At 41.6% G+C, this 24231-nt stretch overlaps 2 protein-coding genes across 2 annotated transcripts in view; both read right to left on the bottom strand.

Moving 5' to 3' along the window:
• Positions 1-12123, bottom strand: part of TIAM2 (T-cell lymphoma invasion and metastasis 2) — a 537146-nt gene extending 525023 nt beyond the window's left edge. The window contains exon 1 of the mRNA XM_006882752.1: positions 11417-12123. The gene's annotated coding sequence lies outside the window, so the exon portion shown is untranslated. The remainder of the gene's footprint in view (positions 1-11416) is intronic.
• SCAF8 (SR-related CTD-associated factor 8) overlaps positions 10764-24231 on the bottom strand; it is a 66302-nt gene continuing 52834 nt past the window's right edge. Inside the window, exons 16-20 of the mRNA XM_006882808.1 lie at positions 22851-22996; positions 21286-21430; positions 19962-20030; positions 16046-16264; positions 10764-12899 (exon numbers count right to left, since the gene is read on the bottom strand). Coding sequence (XP_006882870.1) covers positions 11431-12899; positions 16046-16264; positions 19962-20030; positions 21286-21430; positions 22851-22996 — 2048 coding nt within the window. The 3' untranslated portion in view covers positions 10764-11430. The remainder of the gene's footprint in view (positions 12900-16045; positions 16265-19961; positions 20031-21285; positions 21431-22850; positions 22997-24231) is intronic.

The following is a 24231-nucleotide window of genomic DNA, read 5'->3' as shown; positions in this document are numbered from 1 at the left end:
CTAAAGAAAGTGGACAAATCCACAAAGTGAACCACAGCAGGGACGCTATTAAGAGCACTTAGGTGGTAATCTTAAAGACTACTGTTCTTACATCCTGTCGAGTTGGAACTGATTCATGAGACTGCCCACCCCGCCCCCAGAACAGATGGTGGATTCCTACTGGGCGCTTCTGGGATGGGAGCATAATTCCTTACTAATATTATTATTTACTATTATTTTAGCTTTCAGAAATTGCCTTGAAAATTTTAAGTAGCTATCTTCCACATGCTCAACCAGTAGCCCGAGGATATATTAATTTCTGGGACCATTATAAGGAGAAATTTTTTAATGAGCACTAAGTTGACCTTGTTAAGAAAATACTGGACTTCAGAGATCAAATTCCTAAGACGTACAAGCTTGGCAAACAAGACTCCAGCAGAGGAAGAAAAATACTAGTTTTAGGGCATCTGTTATCTAATAGTCAAAACTCCGTTGTAAAAAAGGTCAAAAGAAAATGCATCCGGCTTTGCTGAAGAACTTGAAAAAAGTACCTCAGCATCATTAAAAACAAGCCAGCGGTTAAATGGCGTCGGCAGGTAACGAGCTGCATTGCCAACTCAAAGGCAAGTGGTTTACAGTCTGAAAATCTGCTGAGAGTCAGCTATGATGGTCGGCTCTGTCATGAAAATGCCAAAAGATAGACGAGTACTGCAGCCTAGTGGCAAGAAGCTGCACTGCAATCCCAGAGGTATGTGGTTCAAATCCACCAGATGCTCCGCTGCAGGAGGAGCAATTTCCTCCTGCATCAGTCAGATCTGATTTGATGGTACACACACAATTTTTTTTTTAAAAAGGCCTAAAGAAAATGAGAAGGCTGTGCTGAAAGTTCTCTGCGGACAAGGTATCCGTGCACCCTCACACAAGCACGCTCTTAGGAGTGTGTCTATCAGGGGCCTCTACCTCAGCACAAGGTCACTACCACCGCCCATGTGTTAAAGCAGAGCTTCAGCCCACACCTCTCCCAACGGCTCTTTGTGAAAGCAGACTAGCATGCTCCTCTTTTGAGGCAGCTTGGTGGACTCGGGCCTACCGCCTTCCAGCTGCCAGCTAACTGTAGTGTTTATAATGCAGCACCTGTGTGACCACCTTTTTATCTAGGAGTTGTTATTATTAGAATATTATTTAGAAATGTAAAGAAAGAAAGGTCAGTCTCAATGAGCAACAGAAAAATATTTACAGTAAAAATTCAATTTGGTTCAGTCTCTCCTTGTCACAACAGGTATGCGACTTAAGGTTCCCGAGTGGGTCTGTGCAATCACCACAACAACGCCTGGCTGTGCCCTGTAACTCCTCTTTTTAAACTGGGCCACTAACCACTTTGAACTACTTCCAAATAGGAATAAAGAGCTGATTAAATTGGAAAGGCCAATGAGCAAAGCAAAAAGGTGTTTTCTTTGTGTGTGGGAGAGGGATACGAAGAGGAAACAAGGACTCAAACACGGAAGGGCCTAAGGATGAATCCCAACATATCAGGCTCATACAAGTCTCTGGAACTATGTGTGAGAAGAGTTTTTGAGACTTGGCCACACCTAGGGAATTCTTACACCATGGCTTCATGGTATAAGGAGTTGTGTGTAAACTCAAAAGCACAGGGTTCGAATGCACCTGCTGCTCCACAGGAGAAAGACAGGCAATCTCGTCCCATGCAAGTCACTGCCTCTGAAAACCCACTAGGGGTCAGGCATCAATGGTACATAAGAAACTATTCCTATACTCCCCTAAAGCTAGTCCATGTGATATTAAGTGGCTTCAAGGGCCCCCAAAAGCAGCCCTACCTCTGGCCCACAGCTCTAAACTATCAGAGCATCCCCAGAGCCCGAGGCCTTTGTTCCAGACTGCCGGGTAAAACCTTTGCCACAGAAATCAACCCTTCACATCATCCCCACCTTTCTTGTCAGGGCAGAGAGAGGGGCTTCCTCTTTTTTTAAAATGGCAGAGATACGAAGGCTGTAACCAGGTTAAGGAACTTCCCACTTCAAATGCAACTTTCTACAGAAAAGTTAGCAAATTTTCTATTATCCCCCTAAAGAATCAAGTATTTATAATTTCCTAACTACTCATAAAAAATTATAGATTTTAAAAAATACAGGGAACTAGGGAGCTCTGGTGGTCTAGTGGCAAGAAGCTGTGCAGTTCGAATCCCCCAGATGCTCTGCTGGAGAAGAAGGGGCAATCTCCTTCTGTGCCAGTTGGAATGGATTAGACAGTACACAACCCAAAAAAAAAACACAAAAAAACCAAACACCACAAAACTGAGGAGGACCTGAAGCGCTTGCTGCAGAGGGTCAAGGACTGCAGCCTCCAATATGGATTGAGGCCCAATGTCAAGAAGACAAAGATTCTCACCACTGGACCAATCGGTAGCATCAGGATGGATGATGAAGAGATTGAGATTGTTCACAGCTTTAGTTTGCTTGGCTCCACAGTCAACACTCTTTTGGCACCAGTAGCCAGGAAATTAAAAGACGGATTGCAATGGTAAAGTCTGCTGGGAGGGACCACTCCAATGTACTGAAGAGCAATGGTGTCTCTCTGAAGAGTAAGGTGCTTCTGATACAGGCCACGGTCTTTGCTATCACTTGTGCATCAGGGAGTTTGAAAATGACTAGGAAGGATAGAAGGAAAATTGATGCCTTCGAGCTTTGGTGCTGGAGAAGAGTATTGAGAATACCATGGACTGCTAAGAAAACAAACAGATTCATCCTGGAGAGGGTTAAACAGGCTGCCCCTTGGAGGCAAGGATTCTGGGGATTCATCTGACATACTTTAGTCATGTTGTATGGTGAGACCGGTCCTTGGAGAAGGATATCATGCTTGGGAGGGTGGAGGGACAGTGCAGGAGGGGAAGACCCTCTATGAGGTGGATTGATTCAGTGACTGGAGTAATCAGGATGGGTGTGTCAGAGACAGTGTGACTGGCACAGGATAGAGCAGGGTTTAGGGCTGTTGTACATAGGGTCGCAAGTGACTCAACGGCAAATAACTACAACAATTTTTGTGTATACACACACACACACACACACACACACACACGAAACTACAGGAATATATAGAAAAATATAGGAAACTCTTGTCCTTGTGACACTTTGTAACTTCCAAAGGAAAAGAGCTCGGATTGTCCCGTGGACTGCCGAAAGCACAAACAGGTCTATCTTGGAGGAAGTGCAACCGGAGTGCTCCTTAGAGGCAAGGATGGTGACATTCAGTCTCACATACCCTGGGCATGTGGTCCGGAGGGGCCAGTCTTTAGAGAAGGACATCAAGCTGGCAAAGGTGGAGGTCAGAGAAAGCAACGAAGACCTTCAATAAGGTGTCACTCCTTTATCCAAATATTTCTCTTCTGAGGAATTTTATTTGACAATGCTTTTTACCCCAAAGTCTCATATGAAGGGGGAAAATAAAATTTGAACTCGTTCCTCTAAATTTGGGTTCTCACACAGTGATTTAGATTCAGGTACAGAAATAGCTCATTCAATGGCTAACAATCTTAGCATTGACTTGAGCTCAGGAGAAGTGGACATCTTGTGTAAGCTGAGCATGTAAAAAAAAAAATCTACTTATAAACATGCTTTCTAACTTCACTAAATAAGAAAATCGTTATTTTTAACCACTAGAGTATTACTGTTTGAATATACTTAGAAAATCACCGAAGAGGAGGAAGCTTTCTCATTGCTCCTTCTGCAATGAGCTCCCAGTCATCTCCTAAGCCAAGCGAGTCACTGGGCCTGCGGGCCGCACGCCAGTCCAGTAAACAGACCTGGGCTGCTGCCGAGAAAAAGCACAAGTACCTGAGCAGTCAGCTGGAAAACGTTTTTAAAGACCTAGAAGTCTAAACCACAACCACGCCCATTTCCCATCCAAAGTGGTGATATTGAGACAGGAATAAATTCCTTTATCATTTGCAATCAGTCAGGAACAGGGACTTATAAACCACCTGTCAATACTGTCACTACAACAGTGACGGGATATGTAGGTACTTGTATTTTTCTTTTTTAAGTAGTCATGTTTTAAATGCTGTTTTTATGGTTGCTGACTGCCAATGAGTGAACAAAAGGCCTAAAGCCTTTCAGTAACTATCATCATTTATCAAATTGTTTCTCAAAGTTCATAGAGTCTCCAGGGGCATGCTGTTTAGGAAGTGGATGTCACCCCTGCTTCCTAACCATTAATAACAGTAATACTGTAATTTACCACTAAGAAATGATGCTCACACAGGCTCAGGACACATCCAAAGACATACAAACAACTGTTTAAGCCAATTCTGAAAACAAAGAAATAAAATCTGTGCTGTTTTATCTTCTGTAACTGGTTATTTACAGAAGAAAAATCTAAATTCATAAATGCAAGATCGTGAAAATGCTCATGATGTCTGTCCACAGAAATCACTCAGCCAGGTTTCTACAAGGAGTAACTACAACTGACAGTCCCGGCTTGGGATGGATGAACAACAGGAGTGCAGTGAAGAGGAAGACTGCAGGGTTCATTCTAAGGCAGAAGGGGGGGAACCAGGGACAGCTCCTCACAGGGGAATCCGCTGGGGGAGGGCAAAAGCAGGGACCGGTGATACACAAGGGCCACTGTTGCTGCTTCTGGGTAGCACTGAGTAGGGACCAACCCACAGCTGACCCTCCAGAGGCTTTTCAAAGACAGAAAATCGCATGGCATGAGACGGCCCATCTTTCTCCCAAGAGCAGCTGGTGGATATGAATGTTGGCAACTCTATGCCTTATCAGTAAGCCACCAGAGCTCCTAGTTCCAGGTCACTGGGAGGCAGCTGTGATTATTAAGTCAGGCCAAACAGGCTCACCAGCAATGCGCGTCTCTTCCTGACAGGTTGGCTCTCTCCTGAAGCATAAACTCTAGCAGACGACATGAAGATGGACTCACCTGCAGTTCTGAACCACTCAATCTTTAAATGCTGTCTATTTAGAACAAGACAGACCAGTAGCTATTTAGAACAAGAGAGACTAATTCTAAGGCTACGCACTGAATGGAGAGTCCAAGTAAAGGGGAAGAAAAAAGTCTAAGCAAAGCTTGTAACAAAAGAAAAGTCTGACTTAACATTCAATTCTAATGTTTAACACATATCTAAGTGGTCCTCATGTCTTGGCCCAATTAATGCATTTTGGCCCAAAATAGGCTATGTCTGGAATTTCTAAAATTATATGATATCAAGTACACCTTCCTTGAAAGCAGTCTACGGAAGTTTGAGGAGTAAAAAAAAACCCAGTTCCCACAGCACTTCCCACAAAGCCTTTTCACATTGCTTTCATTTCTTATCAAATGTTTTAGATTCATAGTTGGTTTTAAACCATTTATGATAAAATGGACTTTACTTTTTTATCCAACTTCCAACATCACATTCTACAATCATGTGTATATGGTGCTGAGAAAATGCTAGGGATGCTGTGTACCATCATGTTGGAAGTGACCCATGGCTGACCCTCCAGTGGTTTTTCCAAGGCACTTAATCAAGCGAGAGGACACTGCCCATTCTCCTGCAGAGCAGATGGTGGATTCAAACTGTGTGCCTTTGGATGGCAGTGCGGTTTCTTAATGTTCTGTTCTATTCTGTTGAGTCACTTGTGACTCACAGCGACCCTATGTGCAACATCCCTGAAACCTGCTCTATCCTGTGCCAACTTTATTGTCTCGGATACAACTAACCTCATTACCTCAGTCACTGTATAAATCCATCTCATTGGTAGTCTCCCTTTCTCTGTCCCTCCACCGCTTCAAGCACGATATCCCTCTCTAAGGACTAGTCCCTCCTTACCACATGCCCAGAGTATGTCGGATGAAGCCTCAGAATCCTTGTATCCAAGGAAAAGGCTGGTCTTACTCTCTCGAGGATGAACCTGTTTGTTCTCCTGACAGTCCATGGTATATTCAAAATACTTCTCCAGCACCACAGCCCAATGGCATCAATTCTCCTTCTATCATCATCCCTAGTCATTGTCCAGCTCCCTGACACATAGCAAGCAACTGCAAATACTATGGCTGGATCAGGAGCATATTAGTCTCCAGACTGACACGGTTGAGCTTCAGTATTCTAGAGAGGTCCCTGACAGCCGACTTTGCCAATTCGTCTCTTGATTTCCTGGCTGCTGGTATCAAGAGTGTTGACTGTAGAGCCAAGCAAACTGAAGCTGTTAATAACCTCAATCTCCTCCCCATCCATGAGAATTTTTCATCCCGTGGTGAGAATTTTTGTCTTTTTTATATTGAGCTTCAATCCATATTGAAGGCTGCCGTCCTTGACCCTCTGCAGCAAGCGCTTCAGGTCTTCCTCCGTTTCAGCAAGCAGGGTTGTGTCATCTGCATAACATAGATTGTTGATGAGTCTTCCTCCAATGCTGATGCCACGTTTCTCCTCATAGAGCCCAGCCTCCCAGATGATCTGTTCTGTATACAGAACTCCCTAAAAAATCCTAAATGTGTTTTAATAAATATCTATATATTCTTAGTCTCACTAAAATGAGGGTTTTTAGAAATATATACAACAAAGAAGGAATTATGTGTTTAACACACACACAAAATTAACCTGTTGTTTTTAGGCGTAGCAGGTCAAGTATGACCAACAGTGACCCTATGAACAACAGCCTTGAACCCTGTCCTATCCTGTGCCATCCTTACCATTTCTGATACACGTGAGCCCATTGTTGCAGTCCCCATGTCAATCTTTCTCAACCTCTCCTAGCAATATATTCAAAGTATGGGAAATGAAGCTTTGGCACCCTTGCCTGTATTAGTTTACATCTTTGGTGACCATACTTCAATTATATGAAGAGAGTTCTACTGGTGATTCTGTCACACATTTTCTGGATGAGAACCACAGAGTTGGTGAATATCAAACTGTTTTCAATATGTGTGTGCCATTTAAAGGTTTAGCCCCAATCCCAAGAGAAATTCATCCAGGGCATTAAATTTATCTTATTCAGAAAATAAATCTCATTTTTTAAACCTTTTACCCTAGAGGCAAGATGCTGAACTGTCAATCCAAAGGCACAGGGTTTGAAGCTACCAGCTGCTCCAAAGGCAATCCCATCCTATTTACTTCCTCTGAAAACCCGCTAGAGGGTGACAACTTAAAAAAATGTTGTAACATTTAAAACTTTTAGAGACTAACTGATCTATGATCTCATACTTCAAGATATATTTACTAGAAAAATCACACATGAACAAGTCAAGAATTGTCTGCTGAAGTATTACAACATTGAGGATTTATGATTTAGAAGCTAATCCAGGCACTACTTTTATACTCTAGTTCAGAAAATTTTGCTAGATTTGATTTTTAAACCTCCACCCTGCGGGACCAGTGCACTCACACCAGGGGCAGCCCAAAGGCTTAAATACTAGCGCCAACCCTTAAATCCTAACTTGGACTTCATTTTGCCGACCTTAAAAATTAATATACTTCATTTCTCCTTCCACGTTCATTAAGTAATATTTATTTTTAAAGAGAAAATGTTAATGTTTCATTTCTTTTACATATTTGAAACAAACGTCAACATTAAAAAAAATAACAAATGGTAATTAATAGTGGTGAAGGCACAATGGGTACAATATTAAAATAGTCTTGTCCATAAAATTTAGTGCCAATCAAACACACATACAGTGAGAAAAAATGAAAATGATCTTTAACTCACTTATTAGGTTTAGATCAACAGGAACTCAAAATACAATCTCCCTTGTATAGCAAAAAAAATGCAAGCATTCTGTTAAACTGAATATCAATTTCACTATCCTCTTTCTAGGATTTTGACTCTGTAGACTGTCACAGCACTGAATCAGAGAAATCTCTCAGTTACTAGCAGCTGTTGTTGGGATCCTTTTGTATTTTTAAGTGGTGTGTCAGTTCATGGCATCTTGTCATCAGTGTTGGATGCCATCAGGTGAGTCTCATGTGACAGAACTGAACTCTTATGTATGATAAAAAAGGTATCCAAAGAAGAGTCCTTTGAAATGAAAAGGTATAACTTTTTCTTTTCAATTCAACAAAAATTACTACCCAGCAAAATAAAAGATGTGGTTCCATAAGCTATAATCTTTTTCTCTAACTGAAACCTCGGATTCTCTCCTACTGCCATCAAATTGGAAATGACTCACAGAGGAGTCCGCTGGAGTTTCCAAGGCTGTCAATCACACGGAAGAGACGCCCATCTCTCTCCTAGGGAACCACTGGGAGGTCTGACCTGTCAAAAGGCTAAGCCTTCGGTTGACAGCCTAACCTCCTACAGACTACAGCCACAAAGTTTCCTAAAAGAAATATAGTAAATAAATTTTATGAAACAAGTGAAAGCTCTCATGACAAAAGTAAGTGATAAAGACTATAAAATCTTAAAAAATAGACAAAACCTTTTCAAATTAAATGTTAAATGAAGTAATTTCTAGAGTTTCAAATAATTTTACACTATTTTCATCTTTCATTGAAAATCTATGTATTTGTTCACTCCACATACAGAAATGCAAAGACTTTTAACAGAAGAGTTTATCTACCAAGAAGCAAAGTCTATTACATACACCTATATGCATGTCATCCTGTAAATCGGGAGCTCTTGTGGTTTAGCGGTAAGGAACGGCGCTGCCAACCCAAAGGTATGTGGTTTGAAACCACCAGTTGTTCCAGGAGAAAGATGGGCAATCTCTTCTTGTGTGATTTACTGCCTCTGAGAACCCACCCAAGGGTCAGCTATGGGTTGGTTCCAACTCGACCGTACACAACAACAGAAATGCTACAAGCAGAACCCAGTGTTTAAGGACTATTTAGACATAATAAACTACATTCCAAAATTTACAGGTATGCCTACTTAGACACACTGCAGAAGGGCTTCTAACATGCTACAAATGAAAACGCTTAGTGATTTCATCTCTAGTGCAGTTACTGCATTTCATTACAGTGGCTGGTTACTCCTTGTTTATTTCTAATTGCTAACAGTTTAGTGAACAACCTATGATCAAAATCATCAGGAATGTGACAAGATCACTGTCAAACTCATCAAATAGGACCACGTTTCTCTCTAACACTTGAGGGGGGGAAAGGTAGACTGCTAATCTCCACTATGGAAATCCAGTGTGAGGAAGAATGATGTTTTACTCAACAAGAGAGGGCAAAATGGGGACAGAACACACTGGTCTTTTTTTCCCAAGGCTCTTTCCAAAGAGCCTCATCACAACTGACCTTTCATCACTACAACCCCCAACCAGTGCACCCCTGCGTGGACGATGAGGAAGTCTCAGAGCAAAAATTACTGCTCACTTTATTTCTACTTCACCCAAAGACAAGTGACTTAACAAGAAAGTAATAAATTCAACCAAGTTGAGAGAAATCTAAGTCAGTCTGATTTCCTTAAAGAAAGGTGAATTCTTCTTAAGTATTAATACTTTATACCAATATGCTCTTTCTTGACCCTAAGAAAAATCCAATACTAACTTGAATTAGTGATTTTATTGCATCACATTAAAGAGAAATACCAATTTGCTAGTCTCACCCACTTTTCAAAGATTAGATTATGTTCTACCCCTATTCAGACCTGACAGACATAAAACTTTATTTGGCCATGAAACTTAAAAAGTTTTACAGTTCTCAAAAAAAAAAAGTTTTACAGTTCTCTAGATTATTGTTGTTGTGTGCTGTTGAGTTGGAACCGATCCATAGCTCACCCTCCAGCAGGTTTTCAGAGGCAGTAAATCACACAAGAGGAGACTGCCCATCCTTCCCCTGCAGAGCAGCTGCTGGACTTGAACTCCATTCCTTCGAGAATGCAGCACAGCTTCTTATCACTAGGCTACCAGAGATACACTTTAGATCATTAGAAGCAAGCAAAACAAATCCCATTTTTAAATAGCTGGTGAGCTCTAGCACTTTTTGGAAGCTTGATAAATGTAGCTTTGGAATTTTAAAGCAAATACACAGAAAACAAAATGTATACTCATAAAATAGAATGCCGATGAACACACATATATATGTAAAACCCAGAGGGAAAGCAAACAGCCAATAAATAAAAACTATAAAGCAAAAACAAAGCAGAAATTACCCCCCATATTTCTGCTGCTCCCTCAACCGTACTGGCTAATCTGCACAGCATCACCAGCGCTTGCTCAAAAAGGTCATAGAAACTGTGCATGTCAGATACAGGGATTTTCTATCGACAAACATTTGGTTTAATTAATTCTGCACTTCTGAAATTCACTTCAGACAAATGAACATTAAATACCTGAGTGCTTGTTCTCTATGGAGAAGAGAAAATCAAGTGTCACCAAACAAGGCAAGCATTTCTGTGAAGACTGGCTTCACGCTTGACTCTATTGCAAAAGAAGTGCCAGCTCCCAATGTTTGTCTCTGCAAGACTTCCTGTTTTACCTTCATAAAGATCACGGGCTATACTACGAGCAGTGTTGACTCGATTTCTATATTTTTCTACAAAGTTGAAAAAAAAATTTATCATCTAAATGGTCTCAATTTTCTATTTTTCTCTGTTACGTGCATGAAGATAAATACAGAGAAACAGAAACCTGCGTACGGCTCGCACAGCACTAAGGCACAGAGGGCACATACACCTAACACGACTGCGTGATTTTTCTATCACAGTCCAAGCCTTGTCCACCAGAGTTCTTCGTTGCCGTTAGGAGTAACAGTCAACTTTGGCAACTAAGCACATGCTGCTTTTGATGCGAGGTTTTAAGACTTTGTAGGTTGAAAAAATACAATTCCTAGAACACTGTTATCAAACAAATAAGTTTTATTGGCATCTAAAAACAAAACTCACCCAACAATGAAAGGTATTTTAATATTTGTTGTCGTTTTCTTTGTTCTTTTTCACTCACTGCAGTATGAGGAACAAATCACAGACACTTACTTTGGAGAAACAGAGACCACAGTGTAGATTTTACAAAACCACTTTTTTCAATCTCTGTATTGTGCTCCTCAAAGTATCTAGAGCCAGTCTTTGCATAAAATATCACAGCTTTGTCTATTACCTTAAAATTCTGCAGCAGCCTAAAGATATGGGTAAGATAGATATACCACCACTTGCTATTTTGAAATATATCTATTACCATATCCAACCTAGCAGTAGTATCTAAAAACCACATTCTTCCATAGGAAGTCTCTGACAAGCTGTTATTCATTTCCTTGAAGTTAAAAGAATCTGGGGCAATATTTATAGTTTACCAGAAAAATAAAAAAAAAAGTTTACCTACCATGTTCATAATAAGAACAATGTCTATACAAGTCAGTTGTACAATTATTTTAAGAGAAAGGTGAACATGAACATCAGATTAACTTAATTCTGGCAGACAAAAGTGAACACCTATGGTCCAGTCAGCCATTAATCTATTACAGCGAGATGACAACTTTACAAAACGTATCTTTTACCTACTGAGTGATGATTATGTCCCCTCAGTTTCTGTGCTTTCTACCACTGGTTCACTTTCTATATCAGCAACTGTGTCACTCTTCTCCTTGTTTATCTCACTTGAAGATGCCAGTTTATCGTAAAGTTCAGGATCATTCTGTGCAGGTAAAGGTGGTGGCTGAGCGTGTCTCTCTGTATTTTCACCATTAACCTGAGGCACATTATCCCCTTTTCGTTGAGAAGCGGCCCCTTCAAAGTAATCAAAAACTCGAGCATGGGGAGGTGGGACCCAGGTGTTGGGAATTCTGTCTCTTCCAAGTCGATTTCCATTAATTTCTCTGCAGAAATCAAAATCTCTGTCATCCCTATCCCTCTGCCTCTCCCAGGGTCTTCTGCGGTCATCAAAATCTCTGTGAACTTCTTGTCCAAATCCTCTGTTCCAAGGACCACCTCTAGGATCAAATCTATAGTTTCCAGGCCGAAATCGGCCTCTCTCTTCATGTAAACCTTTGGGACCACCAAAGACATGGAGACCACGATGCTCTCTCTCATCAAAATCTCCTCTATGGCCCCAGGGCTTCTCAGGATTAAAGCCAAAATGGTCTCTTCGACCAATATGATCTACACCTGGCCTCACGAGGTTCTCCCTTATATCTACAGGAGGTCTTCCAAAGTGGTCCCTACCATCTAACGGAGGCCTTCCAGGGCCTTCACGAGGGTCGACAGGCCGCCCGACAACTTCCCTAACAGCCACCGGAGGAGGCATGCTGATGTTTTCTCTAGCTTCCAGAGGAGGAAAGCGGTAATCTCGATCACCTTCTTGTTGAATGTTCTCGTTCCCAAGCGGCAGCCTTTTGTCTGGATTAGGAACGCTGTCAACACCTTGCCTTCCAGGAGCCAGGAAAGGTCTTTCAGGATGACCAAAAAGATCTCCTGGAGGAAAAGGACCACGAGGTGGTGGGTGAAGGGCTGGCTCGAGTACTGAGGGGGGAGGGAGCCCCCGGTGAGGTGGAATTCCAGGCTGGATTAAAGGGAATCTGGGTCCAGGGGCCTGTGGAATCATTCCAGGACGAATGTCTAACATTGGCATTGGAGGCATCCTTTGAGCAGGGATACTTAGAGGGGGTAAGTTCTGAGGCCCAGGTGGCGGCTGTGTTCCCAAGAGTCCAGGGGGATTGGGAACATTTGGTGGCTGTATTCCTACAAGTCCAGAAGTAGCAGGCATGTTCGTAGGCATGTTTGGAGGAAGCACTCCCAAAAGTCCTGAGCCACTCGACACACTCGGGGGCTGTAGTCCCAAAATCGCAGAGTTATTCAGAATATTTGGTGGCTGAGCACCAATAACCCCAGAATTACTGGAAACAAGGGATGGGCGGACTCCAAGCATTTCAGAATTACTTGACACATTTGGTCTCGGGACTGCCAGCATGCCAGAGCTGTTGGTCACGTTGGGCGGTGGGCCTCCTAAAATCACAGGGCTACTTGCAACGTCATTTGGAATCACTGAAATGAAAAGGAAAAAAGGGGCGAATAAAACTCTAAATATCCATTAAATGAGTTATTCAGGCACAAAAAGTATTACATATTACAAATAAAAATCATAACTGTTAGTCTACTTTAAGTGTGCTCTGCTGTACAGAAATTTGTCAAAGGACAGATATATTTCAGAAGTGGATGGTCAATCCTTTTTCCGACACTGTCTTAATTTGGATGTTCAGGAGAGATCAGTATTAGAGAAGGATATCATGCTCAGAAGGGTGGACGGACAGCACAGGAGAGAAAGACCCCTGGATGAGATGGACTGGTACAGTAACTGGGGCGCTGAGGGTTGATGTGTCAGAATTAGTGAGACTGGCTGAGGACAGAGAAGGGTACAGAGCTGCTATACATCGCAGGCGACTCAATGGCACATAACATACTATGACAGGCTTGGAAGCAGGAGTGGCATCCACTTCCTCAACAACATGCTTCCAGAAACTCTATGAACCTTAATAAATGTTGACAGTTGTAGAGGGGCTTCAGGCCTTTTGTTCATGGAGTTGCCGTGAGTCGTGCTCAACTCAAAGGCAATCAACAACAGTATTTTTTAGTTTTTCTCTTTTTATAAGATAGGACAATCCCCATATCCCTAACAAAGAAAACAGGCTAGTAAAACTACTATTCCAATTTATATACCAACATCAACCGTACTTCCAAAGGTAAGGAAATTGAAGATTTTATTACCAACTTCTGTAAACTGAAATAGTCTAAAACATGAATTCATGATACACTGATTATTTAAGACTGAAATGTAGAAAGTTTGAACTAAAGAAAAACAATCAATAGTTGGAAAATATGTTAACAATGTTTCCAAGATCAATGACTTCTAAAGAGTAAATATCCAAAAGAATGACTATATGTACTACTATTACCTTCCAAGACACATAGAAATCAAATTGACTACATCAGAAGAAAGAGACGATGGTGATGTGACTGAACTAGCAGCAGTCAGAACCAGGCCAGATGTCGATGGTGGAAGAGACCATTAACTAACAACTATTAAATAGAGCGGGAAAAAATGAAAACTAGTCTGTAAGAGCCAAAATACTCCTGAGTATCTGCCATCTAATTTACAATCTTCAAACAGATCTGATGTACTAGACACTAGTGACAAAGGAACAGGATAACAGCACACAGATGAAACAAGCAAAAGGGCATTAAAAGGTAAGAAAGAAAGGAAAGATCAAAAGGTATGCCAGAAGACTGAAATTTCCTCTTGAATGAACAATCATGAAAGTCAGTGAAGAAACGAAGAGAAATGATGAGATTTTAAAGGGCAGCTTGAGAAGACAAAACGATTATAATGAAAAGTGCAAAGATGTACAGTTAGAAATACAAGAGAACAAAATCAGCAATTCTCAAACTGAAAGAACTAAAACAAGATGCAAGCCTCAAACCGTACTAGTGAAGAATTTTATGTGAATGACATTAGAAGACACAAGGCAGTAAGAGAAGACACCGGGAATACAAAATAACTGCACCAAAAACAAGTGGGTCATACACAACCATGTCAGGATGGAGCATATGATTAAAAATCAGTAATAAGGAAGGAAGAAGCCCAAGCTGCACTTCAAGGCACTGAAGAAAAAGGCGGCTCTAGAAATGCACAGAACAGTAACTGAAATGCTTGAACAAACTTGCAACTCTGAAAGCACAGTGGAACTATACTGAGAAATCAGAGGACAGGGAGCTGACTGATGGATACAATCTAGATTTGCACCCACTCCTAAGCAAAGTGGTCAAACAGAATGTACAAGCTATTAAATACTATCACTAATATCACAAGACAGTAAACTCTTGCTCAAGAGAATTTAAAAAATGGTCACAACAGTATGTGAACAAATGCAAGAAATGCAAGCCAAGTCCAGAAAAGGACATGGAACAAGGATATCACTGCTGATATTAGGTGAACAGTGGGTAAAGAGAAAATCCAAAAACTGTACCTCCATTTTACTCATTATGCAGAGACAATAGGGACCATTTATCAAACTGCATATAAAGATGAAGCATGAGAATTCCAAGACAGTTCTTTGAGCTCACAAAGACACTGTTGCATAGACCAAGAAGTCATTCTGACAGAACAAGGGAACAATGGTTAATGGAAAAGACTATGTATGGCCTTCAGTATGCTTTACATCACAACAGAAAGAAAATAAAAATCTTCAAAGTAGACAAATACATAACACTGGAATAAACAGAGAAAGACTGAAATTGACTAATATGTCACCGTACCTAGACCCTCAATCAATGCCCATGGAAGAAGCAATCAAGAAATCAAATTAAACATCGCACTTGGCAACCCACCACAAAAGACCTCTTTTTAAAGGGTTAAAAAGCAAAAATTTCTCCCGGACTAAGTCCAAGTGTTCCAGATTCAAGTCACAATATTTTCAACTGCCTCATATCCCTGCAAACGCTGTGTAATGAATGACAATGACCGAAGGGGAATGGATACCTATGAACCTGTTGTTGCCAAAGAACATTGAATATACCCTAGACTCCCAGAAGAACAAATCTGTCTGTGTTCGAAGAAGAGATGTCTAGCCGGAACGCACAGAGGACAAGGATGCTAAGACGCCTTCTCACATCTTGTGGACACAGTATCTGGAGGGCCCAGCTCCTCCAGGAAGAAATCGGGCTCTGGAGCACACTGATGGACAAGATGCTGATCCTCAACCAGACGACTGGGACAGGGGCTCCAACAATAAGCTCAAACTCAGCAAAAATTAGGAGGCCAGGGCAGGGCTGGGAGGCGTCTCGTTTTGTAAACAGGGGTTTCTATCTATCGGGACCCAGATGACGGCACATAACATCCAGATCTGGGGCAGCCTTATTGGACAACACACTGAAGGTGATCCAATCAGCAAACAAATCACTGCGAGTCTGATCTTAATACAGTAGGTGTCAAATGCATTCTAAATGGAAAATGAACCCACTCTCCAAAAAAGTCAAAAACCAAACCCCAAAAATTTTAAATGATCTCGCTCTCTTAAAGAAGCCCCCAAAACCATCAGAGTATTTTAACATTTATGGTGTAGATGAGTGAACAACATCTCCTGCTCCTGAACCCCAGGCGGCTGAAGCAGTGCCTGGGATGCTGTTAACGTTACCTGCTCTCGGGTTTTCACCAGCAGGAATCTGGTGGTCTGCAAGGTGAGGTCCTTTGTCTTCTGGCTCTGCCTGCTTACTTGGAGGGTTAAAGACACTTCCAGGTGGCAGTGCAGGAGTCACGAGGCTGCTGGCAACAGAACCACCTGGCAAAACAAGGCTACCAAAACCAACATCCTTCACAGTCTCCGGCGTCATGGATAACGGTGGCTGCACTAAAGCTGTTTAAAGAGGGGGGAAAAGCTTCTGATTTAATCCATCAGCTCATGTCATTCACAACAGTAATAACTGGCCTAGTGACTATCTCAAAGGTGCTTCCTTACCCTCACCTTTGTTATCTGGTAAGACTGCTCAGTTAACATAACTTACGTGAATTGTCTTCTGGTTTTTCCACGTAAATAAAAATAAAAAATAACTTCTGCATGTCAATAAATAACAAAACGCTCACTATGGCAAATAATTAATCTGTACATTTAGTAAGACTTGCTTTTTAAAAATTAAAACTACACTTTAAAAAATACTCTCATTAAAAGTCACCTATCAGTCAAAAGAACGAGTGGCTTCTAAATTACAAATTATGCTCCAAAGTTCTGTGCTCCGCGAAACAATCATCTAAATGAGACCAAACAGTCAACATTACCCAAGACCACGATGCGAAGTTGATGGAGACAAGGAAACTAGACTCATGAAAACAGAACCACCAGAATGAAAACCATGAGAATGCTGACACACTGTGGAAAGTCGAACCGTCACTGAAGAGTATATACAGAAACTGAAAAATGAAAACCTAATTCGTTATGTAAACTTTGTCAAAATGGTATTTTTAAAAATACATCCCCCCCTCCCCTGTAAAATACATCTGGTAAAGTAAGAATTAAGATTTAAGAAGTAAATTCCAGTAATCTGAAAAATCATTCTTTTCCAAGGATGACAGGTATGTGAGAACATAAATACACATAATGATTTCGTGCAGAAGGACAAGTACATATGAGAATGAAAATCAACCTGGTTCCTTTGAAATTACAACATGCTTGTGTTTGTATGAGGTCCCTCAGTGGTACAAATGGTTAAGAGGCTTGGGTACTAACCAAAGGTTTGTAGGTTTGAGTCCACCCAGAGGCGCCTCGGAAGAAAGTCTTGGTGATCTACTTTCGACAAATCAGCAACTGACAACCCTACGGAGCACATTTCTACTCTGACACACAGGGGCGGCCAGGAGCTGGCGTCGGCTTGACAGCAACTGGTACTGGTAGCATCCTTATGTTCACTAGCTTTTGTCAAACGAGGTCAGAGACTCATCAGGCAGAGCAGACTTCACATACAAATACTATCAACATTCTGTTTGCAACAATGGGAAGAAAACTCCCTAAGAGTATTATGTCATTTATATTAAAAAACAGGAACACGCAAGTATAGAAAAAACAATCATATTGTTAGATAATCAATTTATGTCACTAGGCACACTGTGCAATCTCTTACATGGGCATTTTAGGCACTTGTATCCTGATATTAACTCTAGACTACCATGTGGACAAACTGATAGCACAGAACAGAACTGCAAAATAGGAATAAAACCAGCTGTGAGCACGATGGAAATGTGGAGATGGAGACAAGCCAGCGCATGCCACCTGAGAGGACCTGGCACAGACGGGCTCTTTCTCTGGGAGTGCATCTCTGGATTTTCCAAAAGGCATGAAAGCAGAATAAATAACCAGGGTGAGCTTCTTTGAAAAATGAATCCAGAAATGAGCTCTAAACAACTATCCCTAATACCCAGCAAACACAAAACAGAAGAGATTCTGATGCTGGCCAAACACTGAAAGAGGGCAAGGAGGCTGAGAAAGCTGAGTAGTTAGAGGAGGTCCCAGCAAAGCTCTGCACTGTCCCTGCATACTTTGCACACTAGATTGCCATGTAGCTCAACCTTCTGAGGTAAGTCTGACTAAGTTACTGAAAGGTTGTCCAGAAACCTTCAAAGTGACCAGACAACAGAAGAAAAATTAGCGACAAAGTGTTAATGTTTCTGAAAAGTCCCAAAACTGAAATAGTAGCACTAAAAATGCTAACGAATATCTGCAAATATTTACATTTGCAATTAATCTGCATTTCTTTGGAAATTTCTATTCTAGGAAAGAAAACTCTAGATGACCAAACTAGCCTGGAGTGGTAATTCTATGAAAATGTAAAACAAGAGGAAGTCAAACAGATGGAGTTTGTGCCACACCACACAGAGAAAAACATTATTTCAGGTGACTTTGGATAACACTGATTTGGTCTACATCCTCAGTGAAAATATATTCTGAGGACAAAGAAAGCGGCAGAGAAAAGTGTTAATTCCATCCAGTAGTCTTAATTCTAGCAGCAATTATTGGGTTTTCAACTTTAAAAATACTCTGTGTATATATTTTAAGAGAATGCAATGCCAACAAGCAATCATGTTAATGTTTTCAGTGATGAGAAGAAAGTCTAAAAAAACACATAGCAGCTAACTAAAGAGATCTATGCTAAACGATTTTGATTCTGTTGTGTATTCATCTTTAAAAATTATTCTTCTCAAAATAATACTCCTTGACTCATGAAAACTTTGATCCTAGATTTAGGTCTCATAAACTGTGCCTCATTTGGAAAAAAAATGGCTGATTCTTAGAAGGGAATAGAAAATGCACAAAATTAGTCTGGAACAAATTGAGACAACAAAAAACTAGTTAAGTTCTCAGGAAGCTAACACAGTCATGGTCAAATGAATCTAAAGTAACAGGAAAATTCTCTTATTCACAAATGAAACATTTTAAACATCAAAAGGAAAAATAAATAGAACAAAATGGCAGAAAAAAATAATCTAGTAATTCACAATTCTTTAGATGAAGAAGAAAGAGGGGAAAGGAGAGAGAAGGAAAAGTTAGAGAAGGAGAAAAATAGAAATCTCTGATGACGTTCAGCCTGGAAATCACCGAAAATATCACAGTACACAGCATTACTCTGAAAAGCCCCGAGTGGAACAAACAAAACGACTCGGCTGGGAATTGAACTGCTGGGCGTACAAATGTACCCTGAGGCTTCCAGAAGTGAGGCCCTCAACCTCCCTCCAGTCTTGAAGACCTTATGGAGCAGGTCTGCTCCACACACATGCATTTACGACAATTTGAGATCAGCTAGCTGGAACCAGCTGACAACATTAAAACAGAAAACACTGGAGAAAACAGGAAAGTAAATAACTCATTACTTACTCAAAAAAACTTGAAAACGTGAGCCTCTACTCTAGCTTTCCTCAACAAACCACATTTCAAAGTAACCAATTACCAGGAGTTGCTAAGAAAATATTTTCTATTCAAGTAACAGTGACCAACAGGTGAAGCTATTCGATGAGCACTCGAGAGCTCTGCTACATGGATGCTCTGACCCGTCTAATTTAACATGAGCACAAGCAGGAGGAGGCAGCGGGGTATGGCTCCTGACACAGAATCAATGTCGTGGCACCCACCAGTGCATTACTTTTGCCAAAAATAGTTGAACCGGAATCGAATCAAGTTTGGAGGTTCAACTTCTATTTATACAAAATATAATATAAGCAAATGGAGGAACCAAGATACAAAGAAACAAAATGAACCAAATTCTTTACATGGCCAAGCAAACACAGATATGAAGAACTGAGAAAGGAGACGGGGCCTGGGCAGGACTGCTCGGCATTAAAAAAAAATTGAAAAAATGAAAACAAAACAAATTATGATGGAGTAACCCTCTCTGAATTTTGCACAGTAAATGATAAATAATCATGTTAAAGATAACTGGACAAATTCAAATGTCACTGCTAGTTATTCAGAAATTATGCATCAAAAATGTGTTTTATAATTAAAAAGATGAATGCAAACTGGCTCATTAATACCCGGGAATTGAGAAAATTCTTGTTGGAAAACTCACATGTTGGCACTACCGGTGGGATAGCAGGAGGTGGGACAACAGGTGGTGGGACAGGAGGTGGCATGAAACCTGTGGGGGAAAGAAGAATAAGAAAAATTATCTGCTTCTATCAGAGGCTTCAGACCTATGAAGAAGTGGTCTTGTGTTACTGCAAGTTACTTAACACCTGACTACACTGTGAGGTGCAGGGGAGCCGGCCTGACTCCCAGCAAGGCCATGCAGAACGTTATGAGCAGCTGTTGGTGAGGTGACAAGACACCACTGTGCTCCTGAGGGAGCCTCACTCAAGGCCTTGCTCCTGGACAGTCAATCTGGAAAATGCTAAAATCTGCTCCACATCCTGACAACAGAGACCTCCAGCTGGGTCTTCAACATGCAGGTGGGAATCCCGCCATCGAGCTGTCAACGCCCAGGCTAAACAAAGATTTTCACCTTAGTTTCTGGCTATGTATGCATGCAAGTGCAGTCTAACACAGTGACTGCATGGGCAACTGTTCCCAGCTGCTGCTCACGTCCCATGCAATAATGTCATCCACCAACCAGGTCCGGCGGCTCTTTCACACATGTACCATCGAGCCAAAGCTAACACTCTTTCACTGACCTTGGGTGGCACTATGATATTAGACTGTGAGTGCTAATTTATTCATAAACCAGTTAATGACTTTAAAAAAGGTACCATGTTAAATAACAAACGAATACATTAGAAATCTACATCCTAACACTTCCACTTCTTTTCTCTAGCACAGCTTCCCTAGAAAAGTATTGCTTTTCCTGTAGTCCTTCTAGAAATCTGTATCCCTTGAGAACTGGTTGGACTTGCAAATTTACAGAGCCCATCAGCGAGCTAAGGAAGTGGACACTGGACAACCCCGGGCGACACTGGGCATGAGGCCTCACCTCACATAAAGAAGCCCTCAGGCCATGGGAAGGGAAGGAGATTCAAAGGCTGCATCTGACGCATGCTGAGGTATGAGAACCTCATACTTTCCCGTGGGCATGTTGACAGGAGAGTGACATTATGCTTGGAAAGGTGAAGGGACAGTGAAAAAGAGGACCTTCAACCACATAGACTGACACAGCGACTGTTATTACAGTTACTTTATTAGAACCCTTTATTAAAGGCCCAAGTGTGTCAGAGACGATGAGGACAGCACAGGGCAGGGTTCAGATGTGCAGCTCCCAGGGTTGCGAGGACTTGCCATGCTGTAGTTCACAGGGCTGCTAGGAGTCATATTTGCCTCAAGTGGCACTGAACAACAACAGAAGTGTGGAAGCCTGGGGGAAAACCCAACTCACAGAACACAGTATCAGCAGAGTTTCTTACCAGGAGGTGGCTGAGAAGGATTAAAACTTGCTCGAAGAAATGGAGGTGGAGGCAGTGGACTGAATCCCGGAGGAGGAACCGGCATTGACACAGGAAAGGCAGGCGGGACTAAGCTAACCGTAGGCACGGCTGGTGCGACTGGAATCTTTTACGGATAAGAAAGAAAAAGTCCACATGTTTTATCTATCAGCATGACCACAACAAAGGAGAAATAAAGGTAAACTGTTTTTTGTGGTTCCCCCCCTTATTTCTTATTTAGAGAGGTAAGAAACAGCATCAGTCTTTCTTTTATACTTGGGAGTGAAATTACAGAGGATTATTCAACAGATGGCTAACTTGATGACCACTCCACACCCAATCACAGCAAACTGCCAACAGCTGAGCTTCACAACAAGCGGGAAGCTGGCCTTCACCTCACGTTGATCCAACTCCCCGCTCACTGGCCCCACCCACCACCAATCATTTTATCTAATCACTGGTCACAGCAGTCTACTCTGACAATAGCAGCATGTCCTTAAATACTAAGGGCAATAAAGTCAGTCTGTCGCCCAACCTCTTCCAACATCCCCCTTCTCCTGCCGCCTTTCTCTCCAGCTGGCTTGCTGTTCACCACCTCACACATCTCTGTGCTTAATTCTTTCAGAGTAAAAAGATCATATTTGGAATTACGTCTACCATGATCATTTCACTTAAAATGGTAAAAGGATAAAAGTAATTTACATGTAAAATAGATGAATACAGGATAATAAAAGACATATATAGTATGTATAACTAATTATGGTTGAAATGGAAACTTGCGGTCCTCCGTACCCCACCATTTCTCCTGCCACTCTCAGGGCTCTCTGGAGGGAAGGACGGTGGGAGTTTGTCTCAATATTTTAGGCACGTTTATAGAAGAGGCTATCTCTTAGACAGGGGTACCGTGCTTGGAAAGGTAGGGGTCAGCGAGAGAAGACCCCAAGGAGATGGGTTTTAGTGTGTCACAGCTCAGATCCTTTGCCCACGGGGTGGCGAGGAGTCACACTCGACTCAGCAGCACCTAACAGCAGTCCTCATTACCCACCCGTTTCTACGTCTGCTGTCACATCTGCTAAGAAGGCATGCTTCACTAAGAGAGGGAGTCAGTCAGTGGGTCACCACGCACGCCACAAGCTTGCTCGCCGGGAACAGTGAGGGGCCCAAGGCAGGGCAGAGCAGACCCTCAGCAAGTTACAAAATTAGTAAACTGTTTAAACAGGAATGGCATCATTTCTACAAGTAAACTTTATTCAAACAACATTAAAATAAAAATATTTTTTATTTAATGAATCTGACAAAAATGACAATAATGTCTATCAATCTAAAACTCTTCAGAAAACCCTACCTCTAAGGGGAGGGGGGAAAAAAACAAGTAAGTACATTTTCAGAATACTTTCATATTTTAATGTTAAATTTAAAAAGAGATTTAATGAAGTTGATTTCTCTAACATTCCTGACAAATATTTGCCCTAACTGGGCAAGTTCTTGCCTGTGTTTTACACACACACACAAAAGTAAGGTGTAGAACCCAGTCAGCTCACACTTACCTGCAACATTGCAACAGGAGGAGGGAACACCTCCGCCTGGGCCTGGGGTGTGACTGCGGGCTCCTTTTCAACCGGAGGGGGTGGACTTTCAGGGGCCGGGGCAGGCTCCTTCACAGGCTCGGGGGCGCTTTTCACCGTTTCCCACTCTAAACAAAATATTTGAAATTGACCTCCTTTAGAGAAGTGTGACTCCTCATTTTCTTTCTCTCTCTGTATTTATTTCCCATCTGACTCAATGTTCTCCCACCGTGGCAATACAGCAAAGCCACATCTTTAGAAGTGTTCTCAGCTGCCCAGGTTCATGAACAGTCCTAAAGTAGTAACACAGGAGATGACTGAAGGGCACTGCACAACTCAAAACACTCGGAGATGACAGAGTAGGTAAGTATCTCAAAGGTGGTCTCATGTGAGAACTTTTTGTCGCAATGTATACGACAGAAACACCAACAATCATACACTCTACAGAAATCTCTGAAAATACAACCTTGCAAAAGTGAAACAAGGTTGTCCCAATGTTGCCTTCTAGTGGTTTCTACCTTAGTTCAAGTCAAGACCATAATCACTATAACAACATTAAAAGCTAAATTATTTCACCTCCCTGAACTTCATCACATTCCTCTTCACTACTCGAGCCACACACAGCCCTTCATTTTTGAGAAAAGGCTTTGTGCAGAATATTTTTTTCCAGTTAACTAAGTAGCTTACTCTCTTAATTTCCTTCCAGTCTTTGCACAAGTGTCATCCTCTTAATAAGAACTTCCAGTTTTTTAAACCCTGTACTTGTCCTCTACTCATGTCAATGTCTCATCCAAGTTTTCTACTCTTTGCAATCATCAATACTGAATATAATACACATATAATTCCTGTTATAACATGGCGGGAGAAGGAAGGGCAATCTCCTCCTGTGTGATTAACCTCCTCTAAGAACCTGCTAGAGGGTCAGCTATGGGTCGGTTCTGACTCGGTACACAGCAGCAGTACTGGGTTAAGTCTGCAGCTGGCCTGGAGGCTCCTGTGAAGGGGCTCCACTCTACAAGTTGGTTTCTCGTGTCTTGTTGAGGGTCACGTAAGGAAAGTTTTGGTTTGTGTTAATGTGTTATTAGTATTTGTTACTGTTGGGAGGAACATTCTTTAGGTGTTACAGCAGTCATCTATTTGCTGTACTGAAGTAACTTGGAGTTGCTGTGATGCTGAACACTGTGCCATAGTTGTGTCAAATACCATAATTGTTACCATCATGGACAGTGTTTGGTGGAGCTTCCAGATTGAATCATCAGGTTTGGAAGCAGGAGTGACATCCACTTCCTAAACCAGATGCCTCTGGAAACTCTATGAACATAGAGAAATTGTGTTAATTATAGAAGAGTTCAGGTGTGTTGTT

Source organism: Elephantulus edwardii, unplaced genomic scaffold (assembly GCF_000299155.1).
Source record: "Elephantulus edwardii isolate Elephantulus edwardi_28Jun2011 unplaced genomic scaffold, EleEdw1.0 scaffold00024, whole genome shotgun sequence".
Lineage (NCBI taxonomy): Eukaryota > Metazoa > Chordata > Mammalia > Macroscelidea > Macroscelididae > Elephantulus > Elephantulus edwardii.
Note: the sequence above shows the minus strand (reverse complement) of the source record. Positions and strands in the feature narration are given on the sequence as shown.